This window comes from Manacus vitellinus, unplaced genomic scaffold (genome assembly GCF_001715985.3).
Source record: "Manacus vitellinus isolate BGI_N305 unplaced genomic scaffold, ASM171598v3 scaffold_24_pilon, whole genome shotgun sequence".
Taxonomy (NCBI): domain Eukaryota; kingdom Metazoa; phylum Chordata; class Aves; order Passeriformes; family Pipridae; genus Manacus; species Manacus vitellinus.
In genome coordinates this window covers 6,476,394-6,497,591 of record NW_021939798.1, presented here as the reverse complement: position 1 = coordinate 6,497,591, position 21,198 = coordinate 6,476,394, and the positions used below count along the sequence as shown (strand labels likewise).

At 51.8% G+C, this 21,198-nt stretch overlaps 2 protein-coding genes across 2 annotated transcripts in view; one reads left to right on the top strand and one right to left on the bottom strand.

The window, feature by feature from the left end:
* Positions 1 to 2,231: 2,231 nt before the first annotated feature.
* Positions 2,232 to 21,198, bottom strand: part of ACSF2 (acyl-CoA synthetase family member 2) — a 36,894-nt gene continuing 17,927 nt past the window's right edge. The window contains exons 11-16 of the mRNA XM_008926952.3: positions 5,010 to 5,117; positions 4,738 to 4,889; positions 4,159 to 4,300; positions 2,781 to 2,891; positions 2,539 to 2,607; positions 2,232 to 2,444 (exon numbers count right to left, since the gene is read on the bottom strand). Coding sequence (XP_008925200.1) covers positions 2,394 to 2,444; positions 2,539 to 2,607; positions 2,781 to 2,891; positions 4,159 to 4,300; positions 4,738 to 4,889; positions 5,010 to 5,117 — 633 coding nt within the window. The 3' untranslated portion in view covers positions 2,232 to 2,393. The remainder of the gene's footprint in view (positions 2,445 to 2,538; positions 2,608 to 2,780; positions 2,892 to 4,158; positions 4,301 to 4,737; positions 4,890 to 5,009; positions 5,118 to 21,198) is intronic.
* On the top strand, positions 14,256 to 19,276 carry CHAD (chondroadherin). Its single transcript, XM_018073371.2, has 3 exons — positions 14,256 to 15,050; positions 18,792 to 18,955; positions 19,135 to 19,276. Exons 1-3 carry the CDS (start codon positions 14,271 to 14,273, stop codon positions 19,274 to 19,276), a joined length of 1,086 nt encoding a protein of 361 aa, XP_017928860.1. The 5' UTR covers positions 14,256 to 14,270.

Sequence of the window (21,198 nt, the reverse complement as noted above, 5' to 3'; positions counted from 1 at the left end):
CGGGGCCGTGCCGGGGATGCTCGCTGTGCGTGACGGATACCGGGTCAGTGTCCTCTCCCGGTACCGGGGTGCCGGGATCGGGCGTGTTCTCCCCCGCACCGGGAGTGTCGGAGGAATGCCGAGCCCGGCGTCTTCTCCCGGTGCCGGGGGTGCCGGGGTCAGTGTCCTTCGCGGTTCCTCCCGGACACACGGTCCGACGAGGCTGGGCATTCCGCAACCTGCCTCGCGCATCCTCCCCCGACTGCTCCACGGGACCGGAAGGATTTTTCCAGCGTTTCGGCGGAGGGAGCCGTTGCTTGTCCCCACGCAAGGTTGTGCAAACCCGCTGCTGACCAATCCCAACGTTATTAGTTCTTAATTTGCTCTATTAATAGCCACGGGGAAGTCCGGAATGTCCATGGCAAAGGCTGTGACCATAGATTCCCGTTTTGCGGCCAGGAACGGGTAGTTTTGTGTAACCCACCCCTGATGTAACCTTTCCGGCTGCTCGGAGTTCCCCAGAAGGCAGTGAGGGCTATAAGAGCAGAACCCAGGCATGGTAAGGGCAGAAAGCCATGGTGCCTGGAGGGAGCCCTGCACACACCGAGCCCATACTGCCAGTCATGATGGACAGCTCTTCCTCTACCGTGAGTATTTACAGCCGGGGCTGCATCATCCCAGAGGCTGGAATGGCCATGGGACATCTCGGCAGGTGTCCTGGCTGGCGAGGGCTGGATGGGCCCCAGGGAAGGGATGGGGATGGTAGGGAAAGCTTCCCCAGCACCAGGCTTTGCTGGGGCTCAGACCTCTGGATGATGTTGCACCACTCCTGGGACACAAATGGAACTGTGGGGTGCGGGGATGGGGTGGCAGGGGCTGTACCCGCTGTGCTGGCTGTGACTGGGGCTCACTGTGTTTCTCAGCAGTGTGCCCGCCCTCGCCAGCCAGGGCTGAGCCACCTTCATTTCGTATGCACTGCCCCCAAACAGTGAGCACGGGGGGCACCTCTGGGCAGCTCGGGGGTCATGCCAAGGGTGGAGTTACCAAACAGGGATGGGAGGAGGCCTGTCCTGCACCTGGGTTAGTGCTGTGGGAAGCAAAGGAAGGTAAAAAGTCCTTCCCTAGACACCAATCACAGGGGTCCACTGCATCCCCAAGGTCGCTGGCTGCAGTTGCTGTCATAGAGGTAACAGTTCCTCCCACAGGAAGGAATGTTACAAGAGTCCTAAAACCAGGGGAGGGAGGAGACCTGAGTGAAATGTGGAGGATCAGTGCTGACACCAGCCCCACGAGCAGTTTGGGATCAGGGGAGGAACTTGCTGGAAAGACACAGAATAGAAAGGGTCTGACACAAACCATCCATGCTTTTTCCTTTCAGGTAGCAGATACGAGCAGTGGACTTGTCCACTCGGTCTGCTTCCATGGGTAGAGCCCACAGCCCAGCTGGGAGATCAAGGACTGAGACCTCGCTGAGGCTTCCCCCTCTCTCCCTGTTGCATCATTTCCCTCCACCCACTAGAAGAAGCTGCAGCACGGAGGAGGCCCAACCTTAGCCCTGCTCGGGAAGGAAGCAGGAGGGAGACAGCCTTGGCGAGAGTTGTCAGCAACACTATCTGCTTCCAGTTGGAGTGGGACACTTCTGCTGGCAAGGAAGAGGAGCTCTGCTCTTCCCCTTCCTGCAGGAGTGTTTCATGGTTGGGAGGTACCAAATAACTCCCGTAAAATGCTGTCCCAGGTGTGCTGTGCTTCGCACTGCCAACAGGACAGGAATTTTGGTATTTCTGCAAAAACCTTACTGTCTGTCTTGCCCAAAACAACAAAATAAACCATGCCAAGTCTACTTTGGAGAATTTTTTGGGGGGGAAACACCTGGGGGAGGTGTGGGAACAGGATAAGCTTTTCCAGCCAGCTTTAGGGACCCCCTTCCCATGCAAAGCTTCATTCTCTGAACCCCCTGCCCCTCAATTCAAGTTCAGTAGCTGTTTACATGACCCAGGAGTCTCACAACACCCAAGAAGAGAAGGCATCACCTACCCTGGGAAGCCAGACCAGGGTGTTAGGACTTAAAAAATGTCAGTGAACTACCTACTAGCATATGTTCAACTCCTCTGAAATGGCTGCAGCCAAACTGCTCAGAGATACACAAGATTTTTAAATCTTCATAAGGTCTTTCAGTAACCGGACAGAATTCCAGAAATAAGCATCCCTTCCTCACACCACAGTATTTGTCCTGGCAAAGAAACAAACCCAACTGGGAAAAAAAGGCGCTCTGTTTTATTGACTAAAAGTGCCATCAGTCTGATGTCAGGGAGGGAAGGTCTCCACTGCGTAGCCCAAGGCACAGGTGAAAAGCAGACTGAGAGCTGCTGGTCCTCCAGTTGATTTATCCCAGTTTTTGCTCTGCCTTCCCAACCTCAGAGCTGAAGGAGCTTCTCCATCTGCTCCCTCAACTTGTATTTCTGAATCTGGAATAAAGTGCAGAGAGGAGGAGGAAGAGAGACTCGGGCAGCAGTTGGGACAGGAGGCCAGAGCTCCTCCCCTGCCCCTATCCCCTCTTACCTTGCCTGAGACAGTGAGTGGGTACTGGCTCACAAACACAAAATAACGTGGGATCTTGAAATGGGAAATCTAGGAAGAGAAAAACAATGGCTACACAACCCCCCAGGAACAGCACAGCCAGCCCAGCTGGCACTGCCAGGGCTGGGTCCCCCAATGCTCTAAATCCATGGGTTTTCATCCGCCAGTCCCCAGCAGCCACTGGGTGTACTGGTCTGTCAGGGAACTGGGAAGGGGAGACCCACCTTCCCTTTGCAGAAAGCCTTCATCTCTTCCTCAGTGCAGTTCTGCCCAGCTCTCAGTCGGATGCAGGCACAGACCTCTTCTCCCATCCTCGAATCCTTCACACCAACCACCTGGTTGGGACAGATAGACAGTGTGACCCCTGGGGACAGCCCTGTCCTCTGGCAGGGTCTGTGTGCTGGCCCACAGCACTGGATGCTGGAATCATGGTGTGGGGCTGTGGAAAGGCAGTTTGAGCTGCTTGACCATCCCACTGGGGCTTTCTACACAACATCGAGCCCTCCTGGAAGGAGTTCCCAACCATTTGCCAGAGGAAAGGTGGCAGAGCAAGCTGAGCACCTGGATGCCAGCACCTTCCTCCTCTGGTTTTGCAAAGTGACTGGAATGAGGTCTGAGTCAGACCAGACCAGCTCATCGTGCCTGCGACACGGACCTGTTGTCCCTCTGCTTCCCGAAAAATGGGGCAAGAGGTTTCACAACCAACGGAGAGACTTGGTAGACTGCCATGAGTGCTTTGGGATCTCCAGATGGAGTGGTAGGGGAGGGATGAAGTTGAATTAAAGGATTATTTGAAACCTTTATAATCGCAGATCTTAGTGGACCACTGCCCGTGATACCAGGAGATGGGCTTCCCAAGCCTGAGCTCTCTCCAAAGTTTGCTCACACTATTCCACAACAATCCTGCTGTCATTCCCCGCCTTGAACCAGTATCTCAAAATCCTAGAGACACGTCGATCCTTTTGAGTCCAGAGCAGTAACAGAAAGCCCTAGAAACCACATAAACAGGGCTGGTTTGCAACCCATCTGCACTGGGACTGTTCCAAGGAGAGATGCTTGCCTGGCACAGGCACAACACTGACTAAATAACCAGTTTATTTATGGGGAAACTTGTCTGGCACAAAACCTGGAGGAGAACAATCCCAGCAGACTGGGAGCAGCTGCTCAGTGCTGCAAATCATTGCTGTCTTGAGAAGGGGTGAAACAAAGTCTCACTCCTCATCTCCGGGGACTCATTGGAGCAGTCTTTTTGGATGTCAGAGTTGAGTAATTACTAGTAAAAATTGTTCTTCCAGACTGCTTTCCAAGTAAGAATTTCAGAGGGAGCTAAGTGGACAAGCAGTTTAAAAGTGAAGAATGACAGGCTTGCAGATGTGCAGCTGATGCATGAGGGGATTGCCCAAATCCATGTGCCCCACTTCAGGAGCTCTACCTGCCCCTCCCATGCCATGAGCCTCTCCCTCCTCCTTGCCAACCAATATTACATGGCAGCTGATGCTGAAAACGGGAAGACAACCAGGTCCCAAGCAGCAATCCGAGAATCTCTGTGTACAGGTTTCCCAAAATACAGCTGCTCGCCTACATCATCTCCCTCCCGCTCACCTGGACCTCCTCAACCTTTGGATGGGTGTGGAGAAACTGCTCAAGTTCTGCTGGGTAGATGTTCTCTCCACCACGAATAATCATGTCCTTGCAGCGGCCTATAATTTTGCAGTAGCCGTGCTCATCCAGGCTCCCGAGGTCCCTGCAATGACACCACTCTCCAAATCCTGTCCCAGCTAGGTGGAAGAATGGCTGATGCTCCCACCCAGTCAGGCTATCCAGAGGGTAAAGGCTGAGGAGCCACCTGAACACACGAAAGAGATCAAAGACTCCTGCTTCAGCCACTGGCAGCATCCACACTGCATCAGGGTTTAGGGGGGAGGCAATTCTTGCCCCTGCACTGTAGCCCCACAGTCCCTCCATCCACCAGTGGCCAAGTGATGATCCCCTTCTCCAGGGACACTCAGCACCAAGGGCTCTGTGCTAAAAGCTGTTCTGAAGTGTCACAGATAGACCAGAGGGTTAAATTAGGTCAGTTTTCCTTGCATTGGAAATCCCAGCCAAGCACTCCAATACACACCCATGCATCCCTTTCCAGTGTGGACAGACTGGGAGGAGTGGGGCTGTTCCCAGACTCACCCTGTCTTGTACCACCTCTCAGCAGTGATCACTTCACTTGTCTTGGCAGGGTCATTCCAGTAGCCCAACATGACGCAGTAGCCACGGATATGAAGCTCCCCTGGCGTGTTCAGAGGCATAGACTTCCCTGTTTCTGGATCCTCAATTTTTGCCTGAAAGAGAAGAAGGGCTTAGTCAGAGCCCAGTGTGGTGGCATGTCCCAGCTCCAGCACCAGACAGGGAGGTCTGCTGCAGGCAGGGGACCTGGAGCGGGTGGGGAGGGTCACGGTCACCTCTGTGTGGGGGAAGATGTACCCCACTGTCTCGGTTCTCCGGTCCATGCTGTCATTGGGGAACCCCATGAAGGTGACAGGGCTGTTTTCTGTGGTCCCATAAGCAACCTGCAATCACAGGAGAGGAAATGTGTCTCAAGGGGAAAGGGGACCACACAGCTCCAGGCACAGGAAGGAAAAAGCCAGTGATGACTGCAGGGGAGAGTGGGGTGGGAGGAGTCACAAGTCATTCAGGTCACAGGCAAGCCCTGCTCTCCTGGCTGTGGATGGGACTCTCCAGACACTCCTGCCAAAGAGTCTTGGAGAAATAGGAGCTAAAGCAGCACTGCACCTGCCCACTGCACCTCCATGGCAGCGCTCCAGACCCAACCACACTTGGAGTGTCATGTACTTTTGACACCCCAACTACTATTCTTGGAGGAGTTCTCCCTCCTCTTTTTTAACCCTTGTTTCTCCAAGCCCTGTCCTGTTGACTCCACACCATCTCTGCCAGCCCCTGACTTTGCCTTGGTGCCCTTGCAGCCATGGTGCTGAGTTCACCTTGCATCTTCTACAGCTCAGGGCACATAGGACATAATTTTGGAAAAACCCTGGAGCCAGCAGCAGGCTCCTGTGGGAGACGGCTCATCCCACAGCTCAGTTGCTTGTTCCAGATCCTTTTGTGCAGACATCAGCCCCTCTAACCCTCGTAAGGGCATCACGAGGCTGCACAGTGCTCAGCACAGCTGCCCTTACAGACCAAAAGCCTCACAGCAGGACAAAAGCTTCTCGCTGCTAAACCTCCCTCACCGCTAATCCCAACGGCAGGCTCAGAGTCACCTCAGATGAAGGTCACTTCTCCTCGGAGGAAAATTCCAGCACTTTATGCCCAGTTCAGTGGCCCACTGAGACAGCAGGAGCCATGCAGGAGGTGCTCCGGGCAGCTCTGAGCTGCACCAACAGCACCATTGCTGGGATTGCTGCTTCATCTCCAGCTCTCAGGAGCTGCGTTTCTGCAGTAGGACATCCTGGAGCACTGCTCTGGTGTCTCTAACCTGCTCACTGGGTTGTGTGCCTTCAGGCAGGGTCACACCACTGATGTCACCCCACTAATGTCACCGGTGGCTGCTTTGCTGGGAGAGCACGGCTGGGAAAGGGCTGATGCAGGAAGCATTTGCTCCTTTCTCCTCCACATCTCCAGACTGACATGTGAGCAGCTCTGACCTGCTGAATCACAAGGCCCAACCATATTCCTACAGCCTTGGCACCCAGATCTTGTCAGTTCCTTCCAAGCAAATGCCTGGGCATGCCAGCATGGTTATGCTTTCTGCATGGTGCTCACCAAGCTCCAGGCACTGAGCCCCAAATTAACAAGGGGCTTTGCAAAAGGACTACAATGAAGCATTTGAACAAGCATGGAAATATCCTGAACGAGCTGAACATAACACTGGTATAATGTACATCCTGGTGTAACAACACTGGAGCACTTGGCACTTTCCATGGCTCAGGGCTGCTGAAGGATCTCACGGTGGGCACAGTTTGTCACAACGGTTGATGCTCTTGTTGACTGCACCAAGGTCAGCGTGAATTCGAGCTGCAGCCTGCTCTTAGCCAGGAATCTGGGGGAGAACATCCCCAGGATGCTGCAGGGACCATCTGGTACAAACTGCTCTGCTAGGAGCCTGGCAGCCCCCAGGGAGCGACTGTGAATAGGCTTCTCCTACCAGACACAAGGATATCTTCCCAGTCGGGTGGAAACCCACAGCGTCTCATGCTCAGACAGGATTTCTCTCCCACCCACTAATACGAGTCCTGTGGCTGGATCAAATGACTGACGAGACACAAATCCAAGACCTTAAACACATTAAAAATCCCAGCGCCTTTGTTTTTTTGTTTTACTCTGCTGGATGAATTGCAGTGTTGGTCCCAGGATCCCAGCCAAGCCCTGAGTCAACCCTTGCTGCCTCTCTGGGTCGCTCCAGCAGTTTAATTGGACACAGGAGCAGGCAGCTCCCTGGCAGGATGATGCTGCGAGTGCCGTGGCTCACCAGGTTCCTCCAGATGCCTGGCACTGTGCTGTGCATGCCAAGCAGCGGCTGTCACTGCCTTGGCTTGTGGCTTGTCCCCATAAACACCCTCATGCCCTCAGGAATGGGATTCCTGACCGGCCCAGAGGGCAACATGGGTCTGAACCTCCAACCCTAATCTGCTGCCCCATCCCTGCCTTCCCCTGCCTGCATCAGCACCCTATTCTGCAGCCAGATGTTGCTCCAGATCTTTCCAAGATGTTATTTCTGTCCTGAGATGGTTTTCCCCAGCTGTATTCCCAAGATGAAGGCTGGAGCAAACCCTTGTGCCAGCACTGCTGTCCTTCCCAACCCTTATCTGACACGTGGAGCATCCTCCATCATCTCCGTTGTCAGCAGCAGATGGAACAGCACTTCCACAGAACCCCACATACCAATTTAAACTTGGAGATACCCATGAAGATTCCTAGGTTTCATGACCCAAAGGAACACTTAGCATCATCTAGCCTTGTCATCGGTGCAATTCAGTCCAGAAAACCTCACCCAATAATTTCAGCATCAGCTCCATAATTTCCACTGGAGCTGTATCTAGTGTCAAAGCAAAGCTTCCCAGAGGCAAGGGTCCAAGCTCAGACCCCTGGCTTCCAGAGGAGCTACAAGACTATAGAATATAATTAACTGTAAAGACTTTTTTTACTGTAGGACCACAAGTGACCTCCCACTACCCAGATCAGTCCTGCCTTCAGTCACGACAAGGACAGCTCCAAAACAAACGGCTGCCTAACTTGCTCCTACCAACAAGAGATTCATTCTTTGTGAATCCCAAGCCTCTGTCTAAACCAGGAATAAAAAGAACATCTTAGCAGGACTGTGTTTTTTGAGGCACATTTCACAAACATTTCCTGCCGGTGCTGTTTAAACACTGGCCACTGCGGAACAGGCAAAACAGCCTGAAGAGGGAAGCGTCTGAAAATTAAAAATAAAGTGAAAACAATCAGACTCCAGTCTCTTTAGTAAACATTTGGGAGGCAGGCTGATCTGGTGGGGACAGTGGGGACTCTGAAGATCCTGGGTTTTTCCCAACTGTGCCGCTTATTTACTGCATAATTTGGAACAAGCCACATTAGCCCTCTGCTCCTTGGTTTTCCCCTGCATTCAACAGCAATAAAAACACCCACTTCCCTCTGTGTTCAGTTGCTGCTGAAAGGCTGTGATGAAAAGGCTGGATCTGGTACTACCAGTACCCAGAGTGGGGTTATACCCCAGCAGAAGGTCAGGGGTGCAGGAGGGCATGAGGTCCTTGGAGGACACTCACCCCTGGACCTGAGAGATGCTCAGGGAGGATCTTCATGTCCCTCGTCACCACCCTCTGGTTGTGCCACGCTGGAGGATGGCGATGGCAGGGCTTGAACTGCCAAACTAAAACCTACAGAAACTGAGTTTTGCTGGAGACAATACTGGCCTTGGAAAAAAGCAGCAAATTGACCGTGAAATAATAGGGATTTTCAGACTTCAAAGAGGGCGTAATGAACAACAGAAAGCAGGCTGGCAACCCAAGAGATGTGCTCAGGGACCTTGAAGAGGCCCTTTGAACCCCTCTCAGTGTGGATGGATCTAATTATCCCTAAACCCGTGCTGAGTGCGTGTCTGTCTCGGATATCTCCACCAAAGTCAGCCCCAGCCCTTCCCATCACAGCCAGCTCCAAATTGTTCTTAACTGAGCCATGACCTTTCCTCACTCAGCTGCTCACTACCAAGATCACCCTAAACTCTGCTGTCCTCTGGGCACACATGTCTCCTTGCTTTGGAGATATCCCACCATCCCAAATCGTATTGGAATATTCCTGAACCTTCAGGTCAACTTTGCTGCTGCACAAAACAAAGTCTGATCACATCCAGCCTGTGTCACACCGAGATTTCATTTCCTTCCCCAGCAACAGTACCATCTTTGTGTCAAAAACGTCAGGACACAAACAAGTAGGTCTTGTAGGACAAACCTCCAACGGTGGCCACCCTGTTGGCATCTCTCCCCATGCAGAGAACTGCCAGACAGTCCCAGTTTGGATGGGGCTTAGAAGAGTTCCCAAAAATACCAGGTGCCCAAAGCACCCTCTTTGTGCTGTGGCACGCAATGGCTTTGCCCCAGGAGGAGACCACTGCAAAAAGGACGACTCAGCTCGCCCAGGCTGAGACTTGCCACTGGGAATGAACCTCCTGTTATTGCCCAGTGAGGACAAGCTGCTCCTCATGGTCTGGACTTAAAGCTGCCTCTCTTCCCTCCAGGCCGAGCAGAAGCCTTGAGTGAGGCTTGCAAGTATTTCCCCCATCCTGTCAGCGTTGCAGAAGTGCTGCCCAGTGGCGACCAGCAAAGGCATGGGCAGTCACTTACTGGTTTATCCACAGTGTGATAGAAGATCTTTGCTGTGGAATTAACTCCTTTTTTCCTGGCACTAGTGCCAATGCATTTTGGAAAAGTGGAATTAAAGGGAAAAAGCAAGAGGAAGTGTGCAGAGAAAAAGGTGTCTTGTGAAGGGAGAAACCCACCATTCTGGGGGTACCTGAATGCTCAAAGCTGTCAGAGAAGGAAACTTAGCAAAAATCTAGGGTCAAAGGTAGCATCCCTATGGATGTGGAGAGCTCAGCTCCCACCAGACATGGCTTGAAGCCCAGGATCTTGTTGCCTCCATGCTGCATTTTCAATGTCCTCACAACCCGTTCTCACAGCTTCTGCACCTACTGAAACCACCTACTCACCAGGTCCTCCCCAAAATTGAGGTGGGGTGGGATGGGGAGGCCATGGACAAGTGGGGAAATTGTCACCATGTGGAGCCCATTTTCCATTTTGTGAATAGGTGGGACTCATGGCTCAGGATCATTTGGGAAAGCCAGAAATCTTTGATGGATGTTCCACAAGGGAAGAAGGCTCCGCTCTCCTTCAGAGCCTGCAAGATCTGCAGAGAGGACAAGAGCCCTGGCCAGAGCAGTGGGATGCTAGGGAATGCCTGGTGCCTTGCAGGGTGAACACAGCAGGGCTGGGAGAGCTTCACAGGAGAGGCCAAGAGCATCACTCAGCAGCTGCTGGGATCAGCAGAAGGGAAGGCTGGGTGGACATTACAGGGAGCCAAACTGGCAACAGATTGATGGGTGGAGGCCATGCTACAGTGGAAGAAAACCATCAGAAGGAAGGAGGTGGACCCACCACCACCTCGTTCAGCTCAACAAGCAGCCTGGGCCCCCACACTGCAGTGACAGAGACCCTTCAAGCACATCAAATAGAAACGGTATCTTGGGTCTGAACTCAGAGCCCCAGATGCCACTGTCACTGATGGGACTTTCAAGTACTGCCAGGAAAAGGGGAAACACGGAGATCCTCTGGGGCTCCCCACTGCCCACCCACCACTGCTCCTCAAACACTGCCTGGAATGTGCTCCATGCTTGGGACAAACCCCTGGGACACCACAGAGCTTGTGCCTTCTCCCACCCCACTCCCTCCCCAGCACTCAGTGCCAGGCAGAGGCTCCACAAGGGCTGGGGCACCCCATGACACCCTCCAAAGCTGCCTAAGCCCTCATCTCCAGCCAAAACTGAGAAAGGCTGCACCCCAAGGCCAGCTACACTGGTGTCACTTCAAGAAGGTGATTGACAGTGTGCACTGACACACAAAACCAGACATGGAACCCGTAAAAGCTACGGAATCAGGCTGAAAACAGAACGGAATATTTTAACGTGGAGCTATCTTGATATGCCAGAACTGTTAGAACTAACAAAAATAAAGATTAGACATGGAAAAGACCATCTCCAATGCTATGTCAAAACAGCTCAGGCCAGCACCACCAAAGAAACCTCCCAAACCTGTATTTACACTGTTTCAAAAACTGTATTTATTTGCTTATCCCACAATGCCTTCAAGAAGGAGAGGAGGGGAGTCCGGCATCTGCAAATCACCAGGAATGTTTGCAGAACTGTTAATCAATTAAGAAAGAGAGGAGGGCAGGATAATCCTGCCTCTTCTGCGATGTCCTCGCAGTGCCAGTCCCGGGGGACGTGCGAGGTCGGGGCTGGCCAGGACCCAGCTCCCTGTGGTCTCCCACCGCAGCCCAGGAACACGGACACTGCTCCATTGTCACCTCCAGACTGTGAGCCACCCACGAGTGGGACCCAGGCAGGCTTTTGAGGATCACTGGATGTTTGCTGGCCAGTCGAGGGCTGCAAAACCCGGTGTGGGAAGACCAGAGCCGTCCAGAGAGCAGCTCAAAACACAAACAGCCGGGAGGGAGCCCAGGGGCGAGGTGCCAGCGCTGCGGCAGATGCCAGCCAGCTCCCACCACAGGAATGTGCTCACCAAGGCTTGGAAATAAAATATCAGGGGAAAGAACTTCCTTTTATTCACCATTTGTGCCTGGAGAAACGGAGCTGAGGAACAGATGCCTTTTCCCTGTTGCCACCCCACCGTGGCACCAAAAATAAGCCAGCATCCACACAACCTCTGCTGCAGGCATGGGGCTGGGGGGAGTCCTGGGGCAGGGACAGCTTCCCACCTCACACCAGCATGGTGGCAGATAATTCCCAGATTTTCACGAGGAAGCTACAGGTCTCACTGGTGTTCACAGTACACGCATCCCTGCAGGGAGAGGAGAGTGCCCCTGTTCCCCAGAATTTGCAGCCTCAGCCAGTAAACAGATAAGGGTTGAAGAAAGGGAATTTTATCCTCAGAGGAAGAAAGAAGAGAAGGAGGCTTGAGCAGTTTAACTTCTGAAAAAGGTCTTGTTCCAGAAATACACGTGGGTAAGGATGTATTTATGGATGGGGTTTTCAAGGCCCTCACCAGCTTTTTGCTCCAATCTGACCCACACTGGTCAGATTTCTGGTCAAAATCTCTGGAGAAGTAGTAAGCTGTTAGCTGGCATTTTTTGCAAGGGGATGGGAAAACCAAGTACCAGACACTCAGGGAAGTAGCACAGATGCACTTCCCAGATTCAGTGCTCAGCAGAAACAGGGTGGGGTTTAAATTTCACCCATCAGTTGCTCTTGCACAGAATCGCTGGTAACCACGGGAATTGTTCATCAAATGATTACAGGTAAGATTAGGGGGTTGAACCTGCTCAGAAAAAAAATAAAATCAATCAGTGGATAGAAGATGATTCCTTAAAGGTGAATTTTTTCCTTTTCCAATCATTCACCCAGCTCCCTGCCTGAGCTTTACAAGCAGCACACACTCAGGGGCACTCTTAGTCATAGGATCATGGAACAGCAAACTGGAGAGGCAAAGAAGGAAAACACAGAGGGCTCTGTCTACCTCCTCTTTCTCTTTCTCAAAGGTCTTGACCAAGACACTCAAAGAGCTCCTCCAGAGACCAAAGCATGTGCGTGATCATTGTGGTGCCTATTGAATCAAGCACAAGACAAAATACTGCTGTTTTTACCACAGAACTTTAAGTCCTACAGTAACCAGGAGGTCCCCCCAGCAGGAACCTGGAGCTCCTATGGTCAGACCATCTCTCTGGAGATGACAAGCTCTTGGTGCTGAGGTTTGCTGCTCAGTATTGCACCCCAGGGCTGACAGACACTGGAAGCCTGACATGGCCTGGTCTGCACCAAGGTTCCACATTACATCATCATTTGGCCACCACTGTCTGTCCCACACGCTCACCAGAACCACAGTCACACCCCAGAAGCCCATTTTCTCCCCCAAATTAGTCCTGCAATGAAAACACAGCTCAGACTGACAGCTGCTGACCAGAGCAGGGCTGCCAGGCAGTTTGCATAACACGGTCCGGAGCATGCTCGGCGGCACTGGCTAATTCCTCACTGCAACAATGGAAAAACCCAGAAATCTTGGTGAATAAGCCAGTCTGTGTCCTAAGTCAGCCCTTGGATTTCCTCCCTTTCTTGAGCCTGTCTCGCCTCTGCACAGGCTCCGCTGGGGCTCTGCAGCCAGCCTCAGGAGCAGAAATCTCAACAAGCTCACAGTTATGTGCTCGGCTCTCAGCTGCCTGCTGCAGCCAGCAACTGGCTGGAAATCAGTTCAAAATGTTCCAGTTCCAAACCCCACCCCACAGCCCCTGGATCTCTCTCTTCACACTCATAACAGCAGGCGCTAGAGCTTTTAACCACTTTGCTTTAGCCTTCTCTACTGGGAGAGTAGAGGACATCCCCTGCGTTGTTCATTCATCTTTGCCACTGCTACCCCAAGACAGAAGCCAAGGCAAATCCCAGTCCCAGTTCCAGCAGTAATTTCTTTGCTCTGCCAGCCCTCCATCCCTTTACCAATGCCCACACCTTTCCCTGTCCACAGCTCTGTCTTGAGAGCCACAGGCATTACCACCCACCTCATCCAAGCCAGGCACGCAGCAGGACACCACTGCCTGGCATTTCATACCCACCAGCCATTGTCACACCACTTCCCTGCCGGCTCTGCTGCTGCCCCATCCCTTGTTGGAAGGCATCAGCCACTCACACAAGTGTCCTGATTGTGACCATGGTTCTGTCACGCTCAACTGCTCACAAGACACAGTAGAAATTAAGACTGTCTCTGTGGTCCCTTTCCTGGCCAACTCCTCAGTGCAGTCTTCAACCAAAATTTTGCATTACAAGAGCAACTGCAGCACTGTTGGCCTTTGGCATGACCCCATATCACTCCCATCTTCTCCCACCCCTGGAAAACTCCTTTTGAATCACTGAGACAAGATCACCCCACACCAAAACCCTTCCTCTGTGAGAACAGGCCAAGGTGCTTCTCCCCAAACCAGCTGAGGCTAAACAGAACTCAGGAGCCTGCTGAAAGCTCCGGCACGAGGTGGCTGTGGAACACAGCAGTGCTCCCTGCTATGCTGTTCAACCCAAACAGGTTGTTTCCACCCACTGGTGAAACTGGACCCCGCTTGGCTCAGCAGGGACCAGGGAAGTTCCCCACTGATCAGGTCTGCATTGGTTCTTCCTGACTATTTGCCTCCCATTTTCCTCTAGAGAGGAAAACTACCTCTGCACATCGCTCAGCAGCAGGGCCAGGCAGGGCCGTGGACACTCCTTTGCCTGGTGCCAAGGGGTTAAGCTCACAGTAAGTTCCCAAAGCCAGTTGCTTCCAACTGGCTGCTGCCTGCGGTTTGTGGGAAGGGATTTTGCTTTTTAATAACATTATAAATAGGGCTGTGTTCAGTATGCTGCAAACCCAGTTACACTCTCTCTCTCTCTCCCACCCATCTCCCTCCTCCTCCTCCTGCTCCTCTTCCCACCACACTTAATTCCAGATCTGACCATGAATGGGTCAGGCTTCTTCCTCGGTGTCCTCAGCCTACTGGCATGTCTTGCCCCCACCACGCAGGCATGTCCCCCGAGCTGCCACTGCCACGGGGGAGACCTGCAGCACGTCATCTGCGACAACGTGGGGCTGAAGAAGATCCCCAAAGTGCCTGAGCAAACACGTCTTCTCAACCTGCAGAAGAACAACTTCCCCGTCCTGCCGACCAATGGCTTCCGTGACATGAAGAAGCTGGTGTCCCTGCACCTCCAGAGCTCACGGATCAAGGAGATCTCAACCGGAGCCTTCCGGGGGCTCAAGAGCCTGGTCTACCTCTATCTCACCGACAACCAGATCAGCGTCATAAAGCCAGGAGCCTTCGATGACCTCTCTGATCTCACCTACCTGTACCTGGACAAGAACAAGATCCCAGACCTACCCAAAGGGCTCCTCTCCCCTCTTGTCAACCTCTTCATCCTGCACTTAGGCAGCAATAAAATCCGGGAGCTGAAACCAGGGGTCTTCAATGGGGCTAAAGACCTGCGCTGGCTCTTCCTCTCTGACAACTCCCTCACCAACCTCCTACCTGGGGCCATGGAGGATGTAGAAAACCTTGCTGTCCTCCACCTGGACAAGAACCAGCTGAGCAGCTACCCTGTGAATGCAATGAGTAAGCTGAGAGTGCTGGAGGAACTGAAACTTTCTCATAACCCAATTGAGGTCATCCCTGACAACGCCTTCCAGTCCTTCGGGCGATACCTGCAGACACTCAACCTGGACAACATGAAACTGAAGAAGGTGAGTCCCTTCATTTTCCATTTGCTCCAGATAAGAAACATGGGGCTTGGTTTTCTTCCCCTTTGCAAAGCCCTCTCTTTGCTGTCCCTCCATTGCAGAGGAGAGAGAAGATGCAGGTCTGCAGGCTCTGCAGGCAGCAAGGCTCTGGCCAGCTGACAACACCCTGACATGGCTCTAGCAAGGAATGAGAGTACTCCACCCTTCTGTTGAGTTATTTTATGTAAAACCAAATTATCTGGAGCTGATTAAACCCCTTGGAAAGGCAGTGCATTCCCTCCCAGGCTGGAGGTGACACAAGACATTGACAAAGGTATTTGGGATGCTCCAGGACAATGAGCAACATTTCATCCTCCCAGAAACAAGGTGTGAGATGAGAGGTGAACATCTGCCTTGTAGTGGAGGGACTGGAGGGCACTGCCTCCTTGCAGAGCTGAACTGCTCTACCTCCTTTGCTCAGCCCCAGTCCCTGCTGTAGGCTGGGAGGGGGAGACTCCTCAGATGGGCCATGAATAGCCACGGTTTCTTACCCACACGCTGCAGGCAGGTAGACATAGGGACCTTCACCTTCACCTCCCCCCTGCCTCCCAACCTGACACGTTATAAAGAAAGGTTTGTTTATTGATGTTCTCTCTAAAGAAACTCTCGCAGCATCTTACAAAGGGGCCCTGTTCCCACTGGAGAGGAGGAGGGATGTTCAGGTATCCCGAATGGCAAAACAACCCCCTTCTTTTTCCGTGAGAACGCGGGATCCATAGGCAGGAACATCACACTCACGGAATCACTGGTGTTAGGACCTCTGAAATGCCAGGCAGTGCAGGAACAGAACCCAGCACCAGTGCAAGAGCAGAAGTACCTTGATGCAGCCTGATGTCCCAGGTGAATCCCCCACGGCTGGAAAGGGAGGGTGGAGCAGAACAGTTCTCCCTGGGATGATGCTTTGCCAGGAAGCCCAAAGACAAAGAGCATCCAGGCAGGCTGGGACTTCATGGCAAAGCAACACCCACCACATGCAGGGAGGTGTGATGAAAAAGAGAATTTCTTAGCAACAAAGAGCAACTCAGAACATCTCACAGAGACAAGCAGATCACAGGAAAGGTACCAGGAACGCAGCACACCACAATTTTCAAGGGGATCTAACATCCCAAAAACCTCAAAATTATGCCTCAAAAACTGGCATTACAGCTTGCCCAGGTGGAGAAGAACACTACCTAACCAGTTTGGTAGCACTCAGTACTTAAGCCCTTGTCCACTCTCAGCATTAACCTCTACAGGATGGGACTGAGCAAACACTTGAAAACAACCTACTGACCTCACTAGGCAAGATCTTAGATATGCCATCACAGCACTTTTGTAGACTCAGTTCTAAGGCACTTTCAATCAAATTTTATAGCTAAAATTTTGTACCAGATGTAGAGACGTCAGAATCCCAAGTTACACGTTGAAGAAATCAAACTAACCCACGATGCTGGGATGCTCCCATGTCCTCAGACTGACCAAAAAGCAAAGGTTAAAAATTCTAGCCAGAAAAAAAGACTTTGTTTTTTACAGTGACCACCTGTGGAGAGGATCTTTAAAGACTCTTCTGCAGCCAGTGGCTCCTTTCCTCCCACGCAGCCCAACAGGACACCAGTTTAGGGGATCAGCACTGACAGGGGTGGCTTCTGCAGCTTTAGGGCTTGCGAAAACAAAGCTCCCAGTTCAGCATTGTCTCCTCAAATCCTCAAAGGCCTCATACCCAAATGGCCCACACATGAACTTTGCACTGCTAAGAAACATCTAATCACACAGGCCGTGTGATCTAGGAAATCACCACTGAATACTCTGAGTGCTGCTGGCACTTGACTGCAGCTCTTTCTCCTTCACAAGTGTACTGTCCTCAGCTGCTCTCTGCATGGCTGCAAGATTTTTGAGCTGATCAAGTGCAAAACCCTTCCACACAAATCCATCCCAGCCTAAATGGCACTTGAGCAGAAGGAAGGGGGGGCCCTCAGGCTGCAGCACAGAGCTCCCCCCTCCCCACTGGCATCAAGGACACACACCAGTCCCCCACAGGGCTGCACCACACAGGCCAGGACCCACCATGTACCTCAACATGAGACCAGGCAATGCAGTTCCTGGAAGCTTTACATACACTCATCTTTGCATATTTAGTGTAAAATAAATTAACAGCAGCAATCCTCCGTGTAAATAAGGGGAAAATCACCCATTTCTTCACAAAGACACGCTCTGGCAGGCAGCAAGGCAGCTGTTAGCAGCAGATGCAAACTCTTCTCAGGGGGCTGGGAGAGGCATGAGCAGCTGAGACAGTAACACCACTGTCCAAACCTACCACCCCGCTGCACGGCGTGCCAGCATCCCTCTGAGCAGCTCCACTATCAGCACAGTAAAACCTCCCAAGGTCAGCTCAGCTCTGGACTGCACAGGCCAGCACCACTGAGTGTCCAACAGCTACAGGGATCTGGGAGTCTCTTAGCTAAACTCTAATCCCATCCAGCATTGCTTAATTTGGAAGATGACAAAAGTTCACAGCTTAAAATAGTGCATTTCCTCTGTCAAGCTTTTCAGCTCAGAGAGCATGAACACATTCTGATGGTCCATCTGCAGTGCAAGCTTCTGGTCAGGAATGGGAGCACAGATCCTTGGCTGGGGGGCTTCAGGTAGACCTAGTGAGTCTCCTCTCCTACCTTCAGAGAAAGCTTTCCCCTCACTTTGAGAAGGGGTAGAAATGTTTTGTCATACCCAACAAGACCTTTGTGCTTTGTCAGTGATCCCCTCTCCAATCCATCACCGCCAAGGAAGTTTGTGTTGAGGGGTTTGCTTTCAAGAACTCTCCAACCTGAGTAACCATGGGCTGAAAGATGCCAGGGATGAGGCCTCAGGGAAAAAAAGGACAGGGCTGCAGAGCCAGGTCCACAGCCTCCCTCTGCTTTTTGGCAGCTTTTTAAAAGGAGGCTCTACCTTAAAGCCTCTCCAGTAATCAAAAAAAAAAAAAAAAAGACAAATCTTGCAGCAGCCCCTGCAAAAAAACAACTGGAAATGGGAAAAAATGGAGGAGGCTGAGGTGCTGGAAACGTGCCTGTATATCTACACTGCTCAGATGCCAAGTGTAACTTTCCACTCCGAGCCCCTGGGCACTGCCAAAGTCTACAGCCCCTTCAGACGCCACAAACACTCCCTCCTTAAGTCGCTCCAGGACAGGCAAGGCAACAGGCATTGGGAGGACTTCCAGCCTTGGAAAGGAATTCACCCAGAAAATATCTTCATTTAGCATGGTTCAAAAATAAAAAGGGCTGCCAGACTTCACTTTATTTAGTGATGTGGCTGCACAGACAATCCCACATGGATTTGGGATGTAGCTCTCTTTGTAGGAGACTCCATCCTCCTTGAGCCCACCAGCCTGTTGCCTCTCTTAGGTGGACAGGGCTTCCAGCAAGCAAGAACCTTCTCTTGCTCTCTCCATGCTTCATAATATCACAGAATGGCCTGGGTTGGAAAGGACCTTAAAGATCATCTCTTTCCAAGCCCTGTCATGGGCAGGGACCTTCTACTAGCCCAGGTTGCTCCAAGTCCTGTCCAACCTGGCCTTGAACACTTCCAGGGATGGGGCAGCCACAGTTTCTCTGGGCAACCTGTGCCAGGGCCTGATGTTCACGCCACTAAAAGCCTTGAAGGGAGGCACTCAGGTTTGAAGTCCCCACTCCCAGCTCCTCGTTCCTCTCCAGAAAAACCTCTGTGCTTCAGTTTGCAGACAACGCGTTCTCCGGCGTGACCGTGCTGAAGGCAGCCCACCTGGAGAACAACCGGCTCACCCAGCTGCCCCGAAACTTCCCCTTCGACAAAATGGAGACGCTGACCCTCTCCAGGAACTCCTGGCACTGCAACTGCCAGCTGGCAAATCTGCGCAAGTACGGCCCCGCGCGCCCCGTCCCTCCCTGGGCTCCCCTTGGGGATGGGCACCCCCCGGGCGGTGCCAGGCAAAAAGAGGCTGCTCTCATGCTCGGCAGCTCTCTCCTCAGCTTGTCCTCTGATGTCCATGGTTTGTGCCTCTTGTAAGCTCTGTGTTTTCCCCCTCCCCGTGTCCCAGGTGGCTGAAGGGGAATCGCACCCGCACCGAGGATACCTGCTCCACGCCCTCGCAGTACCGGGGACAGTCCATCCGGGACACCCCCGCCCTCCGCACCTGCAAGCTGCCCACCAAGAGGTCCAGGAAGGGAAGCCGCCATTGAACACGTAAGATGGTTCCCTTTTAAGATGATTCCCTTTTAATCACACCTGCAGCAAACCACAAAAGGCGCTGGGTGTTCTGTCTCTGACTTAAATGACACCAGGTTACGTTCGTGACAGCTCATCCATTCCCCCACTGATGCCTCCATCTCCTGGCAATGCTGAGCTCCATGAGCTCCCAGAGCAGAGAACCTGCCTGGAGCATCAGGGATGGAGTCAACTCCGTAAAGCAAACACAGGGATAAAGACAGGCCTGGGGTGGAAAGTAAGGGCAAAGCATGTAAACAAATATAAAACAGAGAAGCAAGGACTCTGAAAATATAAACAGAACAGCAATCAGCTTTGAAATCTTCAGAGCTCCTATTGCAACATGTGAAAAATCCAATCTCTTTTTGCAGGAATTATTGTACTTTAGAAAAACAAACAAAAGCCCTGTTCTATAACAAGCTTTAAGTGTCAATCATGCCTCAGGAACCATGGTGATGTGCACCCTGTACAATGCAATAAAGCCCCATACCGAGTCAAGATGTAATTGTTGGGCAACAGGGATAAGTATGATATATCAAAACAAGGGTGAACTCAGCCCACCCTTGCCCTGAGCTGGGATCACACAGGCTTTGGTTTTCCAACCAACTGGAAATGCTCAGCCCTTTGCCCTAGTAAAGGTCCTCCAGGTCTGGTGTGAAATCCAGGGCAGGACATTGCTGGGAAATCTGGCCCCAGGTTGCCCAGCCCAAAGGAAAATAGATGCCTTCCACAAGGAGCAGTTCTTGATCCAGCTCTTGCCTTTCAGCAAATACAATTCCCATCCAAGACAGTCAGGTATTTAAAAACAAGGGCTGATGCCTTCAAATGAGTATCCCAGCAGAGGGAGGTTTGAGACAGCAAATATTCTTTGGTAAGGTGTCCTGGGCCAGAAGGTGAGTCAGAGACAGGGCTGCCTTTCCCTCCAGCAATGAGCTTGCTGACGGTCACCAATCCAAACACCCATCCCACAAACACCTTCCACAGCTGGAAACTACCAAGAGTATTAAATTCAGCCCACAGAGGAGCAAAAAAGCCACAACTGTCATCACTCCATTCCAAGTATTTTAATTTTTCCCATCCCGGGAGTAGGTCTGAAGCTTGTACGGATTCCAAAGGACCTTGAATGAGCCTGGAAGTTTGTAAGCTCTTAGGAAAGGGAACTTTGCTCATTTGTTAAGTGACCCTGCACTGTGCCCTTTCAGATCAGAAAGGACAAGGCAGAAGCCCTAAGCCCATTTGTGGCCATTTGGTCCCCAGTTCACTAAGGATATGCACAACAGGATGGAGAAAGGAAATTTATGACCAAAATGTCAGGGATTATGCCAGCTGCTCTGCGCCTTTCTAAACTGGTTATTTCTCTTGTAGTGCCAGAGGTTTTATGGATTAGAGATGGAAATACCAGTCATTCCACACAGGGCGGGTAAAGTTTCGCTCTAAGGATGGAAAAACTTCAGTTTTCTAAACCACAATACTTAAATATTTTTTATTTACAGGTCTGACCCTTCTTAACCTTCTTTTCTCCCTGCCTGAGCTCAATCCCAGTTCACTCTTCCATGATGAGAGTAAGAAAGTCATGAAACAACAAAAAACCACCAATAATGCCTGTTTTTTTTTCTGTAGTACCTTTCATCCAGCTCCCTCAAACAGGTTTACAAGTGTTAATGAAATAGAAAACTACTTATTCCAGCCTTGCAGAAGACAAAGCTCAGTGCCTTCGGGTGTCAGTGCCAAAATGCAGGTATACAAACCCACTCCAGCATGGTGAGCATGAAGTTTAAGGAATATGAAGTACCTCTGACTTCATCTTGCACCTCTTGAGAGCCAGGCAGCTTTCTGTCAGCCACAGGGAGTCTGTATTTCAGGGATCAGCAGTGACTGGGGTCACTGACCACATCTG